Genomic DNA, 11126 nt, shown 5'->3' with positions numbered 1-11126 from the left:
CAGATTACAACAGGATCTGGACCAGATGGGCCAATGGACTGAGAAGTGGCAGATGGAGTTTAATTCAGATAAATGCGAGGTGCTGCATTTTGGGAAAGCAAATCTTGGCAGGACTTATACACTTAATGGTAAGGTGCTAGGGAGTGTTGCTGAACAAAGAGACCTTGGAGTGCAGGTTCATAGCTCCTTGAAAGGGGAGTTGCAGGTAGATAGGATAGTGAAGAAGGCGTTTGGTATGCTTTCCTTTATTGGTCAGAGTATTGAGTACAGCAGTTGGGAGGTCATGTTGCGGCTGTACAGGAAATTGGTTAGGCCACTGTTGGAATATTGCATGCAATTCTGGTCTCCTTCCTATTGGAAAGATATTGTGAAACTTCAAAGGGTTCAGAAAAGATTTACAAGGATGTTCCAGGGTTGGAGGATCTGAGCTACAGGTAGAGTCTGACAGGCTGGGGCTGTTTTCCCTGGAGCGTCGGAGGCTGAGGGGTGACCTCAGCCTGTCAGAGGTTTACAAAATTATGAGGGGCATGGATAGGATAAATAGACAAAGTCTTTTCCCTGGGGTCAGGGAGTCCAGAACTAGAGGGCATATGTTTAGGGTGAGAGGGGAAAGATATAAAAGAGACCTAAGGGGCAATTTTTTCACGCAGAGGGTGGTGCGTGTATGGAATGAGCTGCCAGAGGAAGTGGTTGAGGCTGGTACAATTGCAACATTTAAGAGGCATCTGGATGGGTATATGAATAGGAAGGGTTTGGAGGGATATGGGCTGGGTGCTGGCAGGTGGGACTAGATTGGGTTGGGATATCTGGCCGGCGTGGACAGGTTGGACCGAAGGGTCTGTTTCCGTGCTCTACATCTCTATGACTCTAAATTCTCCAGGTTACGTTGATCATTTTTGAGTGTGATTTGATACTTTGATGGATTTGTGCCACCTACTGGAATACAGGTGTGGGAGAGGGAACAGGTGAAGGGAAATTACATTTGAGCTTCCTAAGCTTTGCAACTACAGTGGAAGCTTGTTATAACCTGGTTCAATATACTCTTATAACATTTAGGGTGCAGGGGTTCTCGTGACTCCCATAAAGGTAAATGTATTCAGATCTTCATTCTGGTTGTTCAAAATTGGAAAGAATAGTGTTTTCTTCTTAATGCAGTCCAGCAAGAAAACCGTTTCACTTTTGGGCCCCATCATCCACATTGTTTGTATTTCCAGCTCTCTCCCAGGGCTATAGATTTAAATGCTATTTTGGGCAAACGAGAGAGAAGTGCATGCTGTCTTAGTGAAAGCTATTAGTGAAAATAAATATTTATTGAATCTCTTGTTATTTCTTCAGGAAATTGTAGTGGGGAGCAACATGGATAAGATATACATAGTTATGAATTATGTTGAACATGACCTCAAGAGCTTAATGGAAACCATGAAGCAACCATTCTTACCAGGTACAGTCCATGTTGCACATTGTGAACAACGCAAAGTCAGCAATCTGAAATACTTAACGTGCAAATGTTAGTGCGTTTGGAAGCAATGCAAATGTTTTGCTTCTTATTTCTGCACATAGTTTAATAAATGTATGGAGTGAACTCTTTAGTTTTTTTCTATATGTTAGGGATCTAACAATACAGCCTAACATTTTAATCTATGGATTCAGAAATTTTCTTTGTAAATTATATATGTTTTGAATTACTTCAATCTTAAATTCTAGCTTCTAATGACAAAGAAATTCCTTAGCTTCAGTAAAACTTGTCGGTATTTGGGTTGACATTCTCAGGTGGAGCGAGTTCTCAGTTTATCTAACCTCCTGTTTGGTTTTTGTTGTTTAAGGTTATGATTTTTGATGATGGCATACCAGATTCTGTGTACCACATTTACTTCTGTATAAGGTTGAAAACCTTTGCTCCGATTTGGCGTTCAAAATGAGAATGTCAGTAAAAATTGACTTACAGCTGCAAGTCATTTGCTTAGCTCCATGTCAAGTTGCATATGATATTTGGTAGCTTACTTAAAATATTGTCACCAAGAGATGAGGGCATCAGCTATGTCAAGAGTCAGGGTACCTCCTGAGTTTCAGCCTCGCAAATAACAATGTGGAATTTCCACTTTCCAGCTTCACCTTCACTTGCAATAAATCTCTTGACAGGATATCATCCAGTATCAAGGACAATAACTATTCTCAGACATCTTTGCTGATTATTGAGAAGACAGTCACTATTTTGAAGTCAGAATTAAATTATTCTAAGTTAGGTTCTTTTGATACTGTGACTCCATAGTGAAGATATAAAAGTTTTATAACATTTCAAAAATACCTGCAATTTTGATAGAGGAAAGTGATATATGTATAATCTGACCAATTTACATAGATTGTTTTCCTTTATTGCCCAGTATCTGTCCTATAACTGAGTTACTTCAATAGTAAGTTTATGAAATGAGCATTCTTCTTAGAAACTGATTTTTGAGTGACTTAATTGTTAGTGGAATTATAATACTTAAAAGCAAATCTTCCACTGTCTGATGTGATAGGAACAAGCTGTCAATGGCTTGGCATCTTGAAGTACAGCACAAATCTGTCTTCATTTCCTGTTTTAAATTGGAAATTTATTACTGAACCAATGTGGTTAAATGCATTTTTTTTAGAATATGGGCATTTATTAGCCATTTCCCTTGTTGGTTTTAAATATTGCATCTGCAAATGTGCTTTTAAAACTTGCATGCAGTTTGCAACTTGACCACTGTGTGGAACTAGGTTTCCAGATCTTTCTACCAACCATTTCTGACAAAGTCAAAAAAATGATTAGTTCACCAGAACACTTTGTTAAATAAATACTTCTTGGGATGTGGGTAATTTTGGCAGCATTCCCCATCTGTTTCTTTGAGGACTATGAACCAATTCTGAGATAGTGTCAGGTGGTAGACCATCAGACTGGATATGAGTGGCAGCATTCCCTTCCCTGTGATTTATTGGGTTTTTACTGCAGTCAGTGGCTTTCACTGTCACTTTTGATGCTAGCCGGCAAATGTCCAGATTTAACTTTCTAGTCTAGTACCAGAACCCCAGAAATTGTTCTTAGGATTATTTTCTGACTTTTCTTGGTAGAATTTCATAGGGATGTGGGTCAAATACTGATCAGGATAGGGTGACTGGAAAGCATTGATAGAATTTTACTAGATAATGTAAAAGGATGTGGAAGCTAGGCACATGGATGGAATTAAGGCCACAATCTCTCCAAATGATGGAATAGGCTCAAGGGGCTGAATGACTTTCTCCTGTAGAGGTTGGAAGGCTGGCTGGGAGAGTTTTGGAACAGTTGAGGCTGGAGATGACAGCATCTGGGATTTAGTGAGTGCGATGCAGAAGCAAGGAGGAGCAATCTTTGGTGTTGGAAGTGAATAGCCTTAAAAGGACCAGAGGTGTGGGGTTATATACGTGTCCCTTAGTGGTGCAGGCTGCTGAGATTGTGAACTGTCAAATGCAATCCAAGAGAGCTGCCACAGGGGGCTGGAGCTGAAATCAGGCCAGTGATGTAGTAATTCTAATGAGAGGAGAGCAGGACAACTTCAGCCTTGCTGATGTTTGAAGAAAATTCTGGCTCATAGACATCATAATGAACAATACAGAATTAAATAATGGGAGATTGTAGAACAGTAAAGCTAAGTGTTGGTGTTATACAGAAACGGTTGTAATGTTATGGATAGTATCGCTAAAGAAGCGAAGTTTCAGCAAGGAATACAAAGGCTAAAGATTGAAGTTTCAAAAACAACCAGTGTGATTGCGGCTGTGAAAGTGAAACACAGGAACGGAACCATGGTAACACAATTGATACAGAGGATAGAAGGTTTGTCTTTAGTCACTTCAACAGTTGTGGGAAGGTTGAGGGCAAAAACTGTAGTGGCAATCGCACTATTACTGACATGGATCAAAGAATCGCCCATGTGTGAAAACTCCTCAGTCTTCATAATCTGCTTCCAGGTGAAGTTAAAACACTGATGATACAACTTCTAAAAGGTGTTCGACATCTTCATGATAACTGGATCTTGCATCGGGACCTAAAGACATCTAATCTATTACTGAGTCATTCAGGAATCCTCAAGGTCAGTGCTGCTGCATTAAGACACATTCCACTTTAATAGGATTGTACTCTAGTCCGTCTTTCTCTGAAGCCCTTAGGCTTTGTGATTGCCATGTTCAAACTGTAGATGTTATGGATCTGCACATTCTTAGCTTTGTAATTTATTTTTTTTGCACCCTAGCTTAGCAACATCAAATCTGCTGTATGCCACCTATTCCTACAACCACGTTATATCCCCTGTTTAACAAGTGAGATGTTCTTTTCCTATTCATTATGTACAGGTCGCTGTACCATTTCCTAATTTAAACCCAGCAAGCCATCTGCTCCCAGCCATGTTCTTAGGATAGTTTTGGCTTTTATTGGCGTGTAGGTGATCAAATCACTAAGAATGGCTATAAAGGCAATAGGTTAATCTCTTTTCCTCCCATTTTGTTGATTTCAAGTTACTCTTTCTCTGCTGTTGTTTGTACAATATTATACCAGGAATGGATCTGCTGCTGTTAAGATTCACTGGCTGCTCTTTGCCAGAGCATTAAGACCTTACCTGGCTGCTTTATACTGTATTCACACCAATAACTGACTGCTCATTCCAGGCAGGTGTAGGTTGGTCTACATAATGCACATTCATAATTTATCATTTTAGACTGCATCATCAGTAAATACTATTTAAAGCAGGCACTGACCTCTGTCGATTTCTTTCTAAGATCAGTACATACAGTGTTGGTTCTTTATGCAGCAGATAAACTTTCTGATTGATTGGCCCATTTAAAGCACTTGACGTTTGTAGAAAATGAAAATATGTTGCTGAATTGTCTTGGTGACGGATGCTAGCTTGCCCATGGAATAATTTAAAACATGTCTTCCTGAACATTATCTAGATTGGCGACTTTGGACTTGCCCGAGAATATGGCTCCCCATTGAAACCTTACACCCCAGTAGTAGTAACTCTTTGGTATCGAACGCCTGAGCTGTTACTTGGAGCAAAGGTTAGTGATCTAAGCCTGGGAATGGGGTGGGTAATTTACAAACAGAGTACTCTTTCTGACAGTATCATTGTATTGGATGCTTTCTACCGATCACTAGAGAAGCTATTCATTATTTTTATGCAAGTGGCCTGCTTCTGTGCTGTACTTTGCAACATTCTTGTGGATTTATCAGTCAGCTAATTAAGTATTAATTGCTAAACTCTTGCCTTGTTGAACTGAATTCTGGAGCATATTAGATTCCCTACAGTATGGAAACAGGCCATTTGGCTCAACAAGTCCACACTGACCCTTTGAAGAGTAACCCACGCAGACCCATTCCCCTACCCTAAAGCAGGGATAAACATACAATATGGGCAATTTAGCACAACCATTTCATCTGACCTGCACATCTTTGGATTGTGGGAGGAAATTGGAGCACCTGGAGGAAACTCATGCAGACACTGGGAGAATTTACAAACTCCACACAGTCATCTGAGGCGGGAATCGAACCTGAGTCCCTGACGCTGTGAGGCAGCAGTGCTAACCACTGAGTCACCATACTGCCCTATATGGCTAGTTCATTTCAATAGGTAAGGTGATGTGGGGAAAGTATTGTTATGACACGGGGTGAACCCTCATGCTAATTTTAACCAGACACAGGAAAACTCAACTCGCCTCGTAACCTGTAAAAGTGAGTGATAAAGAATCTCTAAATCCCACTATTTAAAGAAAAATATAACAATTTATTTTTTAACTCCAAGGAAAAAAGAGAACATTTAAACAACAACTACCTACACTGTAAGTCTTTGTCTGATTGATTTATCTACCTCCCACTCTACAACAATACACTGATCTGATAAAACCCCCGATTAAGTTTTACACAAAAAAAACAACTTTCAAAACCAGTCAGCGATGTCTCCCCTTATTAACTTCCTCTGTAGATTTTTTTGGATCTTTTCTTCAGTCTTCTGCACAGATTTCATATGAGGGGTACCTTTCGGAGAGTGATTCTGTCGGCAGTCGGTTGGTGCTCTTTGCCATTCTGGCTAACTGTTCAAAATGCCGGATTTTTATACCCCAAAACATCAAATCGTGTCTTTGGTTTGATGTTGTCAAAATATTCAAATTCAAATTTGATTGGGTTTTGGTGTCTTGGGACATAATTTAAACTGATTGGTCAAACTTGAATTTATTGTGTAACATAGAAACTCAGTTCCAGCTATTTGTTTCACAGCCAAATGTCACATTTTAAAATTGTTCAGCATACTCCGTGCTTGTTAAATCCTTACCAGCTTGCACTCTCTCAAAGGTACAGTACATACCTACAACTTCATAACAGAATTTTGCAATAGATATGCAGAATTGCTGGATTATCATTATCTGGTGGCTCATTTCAGTATTCGTGTAAAATTACATTTGCATCCACATTATTATGAACAGTGTATGCCTCTCCGTTGAGATTTATTCATTTGTTTTTAAGTTGTGAAATTCGACATAACAAATATTGGGCTTTTTTTTGGCTATGAGTGCATTCATACACAATTGATATTGCTTAAATATTCTGAAAGTGGATATTTAAAAACTTATCTCTCTAATGATCTCGACCTAGGATTTCTTTTTGGAAGTGTGAGAGAGAAAATGTTGCTACTGACATCCTATCTTTATGTTTTGCAGGAATACTCAACTGCTATTGATTTGTGGTCAGTGGGCTGTATCTTTGCTGAATTCCTAACTCAGAAACCTTTGTTTCCAGGAAAATCTGAAATTGATCAGATTAACAAAATCTTTAAGGTATACAAGCATATTAAAACAGGGATGTGTCTTGATTTTGTACAAATGAGGCTAACGGCTGGATTGTTTAAAAACCGAAAGAACTGCAGATATTGGGATTATCTGTAATGTCTGTATTGTTTACTTTCTTTTGCACTAATTACTTTAATTTCCTGCTGCAGTGGAACTGACTTTAAACCTGCCTTTTTTGATGGGTTCCCAAATTGTTATTAACTAGAAAAGATCCTGTCCATATTGCTTTAATAATATTAAAGATGAAGCTGCTGCCTGTCTTGGGAGCTAATTCCTTAATCCCAGAATCTGAATGGTATATAGACTGATAAAATGCTTGAAAATCTTTGGATAATCTAAGCTAGGTTGATTAATTACACTGCATTGATAGAATAATTGAAAGTGAAGGCTACAGTTTGAGCTGTGTAATGATTTTCTCCTTGCAGGAGCTGGGTACACCAAGTGAGAAGATCTGGCCTGGTTACAATGAACTTCCTGCAGTGAAGAAAATGACCTTTACTGAATATCCATTCAACAACCTGAGGAAACGGTTTGGGGCCCTTTTATCTGATCAAGGCTTTGACCTCATGAACAAGTAAGTTTTAGGGGCTCCTATGTGAATTTAGCAGTGTGTTTTAATTTACTGCAAGTTACAGAATATATAAATTAAGAGCAAAAGTTAATCCCTTGACCTGAAAGCTTGCTCCATCATTAAGATCGTATGTTCCTGCCTACTACTGATAGGCTGTCAGCTCTGCCCCGAAAAAACATCGGAAAGAGGCTCTGAGCCTTTTCCAGCCTGTGCAATAGAAGTGCTTCCTAACATCTCTTCTGGATAGTGTGGCGTTAATTCTCAGACTCTGCCCCAATTCTAGAATCCCAAACCAATAGAAAAAGTTTATATTTGTTTACCCAAACGTTTCCTGTTAATGTCTTGAAGATTTTGATCAGATCACACCATAATCTTCTGAATTCTAGAGAAAACCGGTGAATTTATGTAATCCCTCCTCATAACTGGAGTCCCAGATATCATTCTTGTAAACCTATGTTGTATTCCCTTCAAAGCCAATATGTCCTCCTTAAGGTGTGGTGTTGAAATCTGCTGAGCGGTAGGGACACAAGCACTGTACCACAAAAGACCTATTTGCTGTGTTGAAAAGTGCAAGACAAATGATGTAAACTGGAAACAAATTATACCCTAAATGTTAAATTCTTTCCATAATTCTGCTTAAATAAGTTTATTTACATGAATTTTAAAACAATGCAAGCAATTGTTGCATTTGAACATTTTACCATTTTTATTAAAACTTATTTAATGTTTACCTCATTTCAATCAACTTGAAGATGAACAATATTTTGCGTCAATTTGAATACATTTGTGTGGCTTTGAAATGGGGACATCTAGTATTCCTAAGTTTAATTTTTTGATGAGTGCACATATCTTGAAAGCTAAGAAATATATTGTTACAAGATCTTCATAATAGCAAGAACTCTTTCGTTTTGAAACAGGTTCTTGACCTATTGCCCTGCCAAAAGAATTACAGCGGAAGAAGCATTAAAACATGAGTATTTCAGGGAGACTCCGCTCCCTATAGAATCAGCCATGTTCCCAACCTGGCCTGCAAAGAGTGAGCAGCAACGAGTTAAACGTGGCACTAGTCCTCGGCCCCCTGAGGGTGGACTTGGTTATAGTCAACTGGTAAGTTGTTTATATTTCTGCGTCACTGGTAGTAGGAAAAGTGAACGGAAGTGTCAGCTAAAATATTGAGAACTAGCACACTGTCTAGTTTGGAGAGAGGATTCGAAGGAGTAGGGTAACCAATAGTGAAGCCATGAGAAGTGGTTGGAGATCTAAACTAAAACCATATAGGAAGACTGAATAACAGAGTTAAACACGAGGAGGCTATGACCTTGGTCAATCCGTTCAGATTTTTCTGCAAATTATAAACTGGGATGAGAATTGTACCTGTGGTATGTTGAACAGTTAGTCATGGATGAGTGAACAGCATCCTGGTGAAGCGCAAGAAGGGATTAGTGGAGTTCTGTGGGATTTGACATTGTCTACTGACTTTCATTTCGCAAACACAGAGTTAACTTATTAGAGAAATTAAACCTGATCATAAATGCTTGGAAAGGTTTTAAAATGATGATTCAACAGTCTGTTCTTTTGTGCTGAGCTCAAAACCCTTTTGACTCCCTTTCCATTATATTCTCAATCTCTCTCTTTCAAACTTACATGCTTTGCTTCAGAGCACTCCCATGCTGTCACCAATTGGGACAAGTACGTATACTTATAGTGCTTGGTATTTTCTCCACTATTCAAGTGGACACAGTCAAAAAAAACTGTGTGAAATAGCTCTTCAGCATGAAAATGTATTTTTCATTTCAAATGTTGTCTATAGCAAAATAATTTCTGAATGTTATAAATGGTCTGGTACAGATTAAAACACCCCCACGCCAGTAACTGTTCACATTAGCAAGATTGGATGTTTCAGGAAATTGTCACAGATTAAAGTATAATATTTGTTATTCATCCTGTTCTGAAACCTAGTAACTTTATTCTGTGTAACACAGTTGGATGTAGCCACTTGTCTGCCTGAGGAATTAGGTTGATTGAAATTGGATTTGTCATCCACCCGGCCTGGCCTCAGTATTGAGTGCTTAACAGCTATAGGAAAGAATTCTTACTTAGCAGTCATGATCTCATGAGAAAATAATAAAGGAGAGAAACGAAACGGATACTTTGTAAACGCACTTACTTTGTTTTATTTGCAAACACTTTCTCTTTTTTGCAGGGCGATGATGATTTGAAAGACACAGGCTTCCATCTGACAACCACCAACCAGGGAGCCTCTGCTGCTGGACCAGGTTTCAGCCTCAAGTTCTAATCCCCTGACTTTTTATTTGAAGATCAGGGTGAAAGACAATTCAGTAGCTCAAAGATGCCTTTCACATTTGGTATCTTAAACTCTGCTCTCTAGTGAAAGTTGTGTTGTATTTCTTGTACAGCATTACAGGTCAGCGAGCTCCATCTTTTTTTTAAACTTTTAAATATCAATTTGTAAAATTTAAAATAATTTAATCAAGTCAATTGCAATGTGGAGAATAATTGTTCAACTTGACTGGTTAAAGTGGAATATTTTGTGTACATGTAGAGTTTTGGTAAACTTAAAAATAAACATGAGTAAAAGTTCATTTTACTTGAGGTTATTAGCTGAGCTCCGTATAGGTTTCAGCTCCAGAGCAGGGAGCTTATTTTATGGATTAGTAATGAAGTAACTCATTCAACATTAGTGGTATATTAATGTGATGTGAGTAGTTATTGAGACTCAGCTAAATGCTGTTCAGAAAGGTGCAAGTTAGAGATTCTGGATTTTCAAGGTCAGTTTGTACCCAGTTTGAACCAAAGAATAAGCTGAGATAATATATTTTGAATATGATACATGCAATCATTTTCTTCATTTTAATAAACTTGAAAGGGGCAGGGTGGGACATGGAAATACATTAATAAATTGGACAGGTCTCCAAGGAGGTAGCAGAATTTTTTTTTTAAAAACAATTTGTATTTGTTCAGTTCTGTCAGAAGACAGGCCTTATTTGGGTGAAATGTCTCTATTTGGGTGGTTACCTATTGAAAAGTTGTTTAATCACATTTTTGTTTTAAATAGTATTGAAATGCAAAAATTGCCTGTCTTTACAAAATCTAATGAGAATATAAACTCATTAGTATTTATCTGTATATGGGATGAGGTGGACAAAACAGGAGACTGGAAAAATGGGCAAAGTGTAATAATGGGATATCAGAATTAAGAAAAATGTTAGAATTTTAGCCAGGGAATGGAGGCATTGAACTAATAACAGTGACTGAAAAATAACTCAATATCGTGTGACACTGAAAGGGGAGTATGCCAATGGAGGCAGCAGATTAAAACTTTCAGTAGCAAGATTTAGGAAATTGAAGGTGAACAAGACACTTGACAAATTATTACAAATAGTAATGAAATTTGAGACCCTAAATGTGTTTTTCAAACCTTGTTGTCAACTCTGGGTCCCACTGGATTGAAAGTGATGGACTGTTGAATTGCAGATCTTGGAGTCTGATCAAGTATGGTAAAATGGAATGGACTTGAGGATGGGGTTTAAGGCAGTGAATGATAAGATATATTCTGAAATGGCAGACCTGCTGTGAGGAGGTTGCAGAGCCTAACAATGGATTTGTGGTTATTGTTGATATAATACACTGACTGATCCCCAAGGACTTGGATCATCTAAAATGAGGAATATTATCCTGGATTGATGCAGCTGAAAGATAA

At 38.3% G+C, this 11126-nt stretch overlaps 1 protein-coding gene across 15 annotated transcripts in view; it reads left to right on the top strand.

Moving 5' to 3' along the window:
• The window catches only part of cdk11b (cyclin-dependent kinase 11B), a 63309-nt gene extending 53296 nt beyond the window's left edge, over positions 1–10013 (top strand). For all 15 annotated transcript variants that reach the window (XM_043676287.1, XM_043676276.1, XM_043676285.1 and 12 more), the window contains 7 exons: positions 1336–1441; positions 3967–4088; positions 4945–5052; positions 6706–6822; positions 7260–7408; positions 8323–8512; positions 9609–10013. In XM_043676287.1, the coding sequence (XP_043532222.1) occupies positions 1336–1441; positions 3967–4088; positions 4945–5052; positions 6706–6822; positions 7260–7408; positions 8323–8512; positions 9609–9701 (885 nt within the window). In that variant the 3' untranslated portion in view covers positions 9702–10013. The remainder of the gene's footprint in view (positions 1–1335; positions 1442–3966; positions 4089–4944; positions 5053–6705; positions 6823–7259; positions 7409–8322; positions 8513–9608) is intronic.
• The last annotated feature ends 1113 nt before the right edge of the window (positions 10014–11126 follow it).

Source organism: Chiloscyllium plagiosum, chromosome 34, assembly GCF_004010195.1.
Source record: "Chiloscyllium plagiosum isolate BGI_BamShark_2017 chromosome 34, ASM401019v2, whole genome shotgun sequence".
Classification (NCBI taxonomy): Eukaryota; Metazoa; Chordata; class Chondrichthyes; order Orectolobiformes; family Hemiscylliidae; genus Chiloscyllium; species Chiloscyllium plagiosum.
The sequence above is the reverse complement of the archived record's forward strand: the minus strand, read 5'-3'. Positions and strand labels throughout refer to the sequence as shown.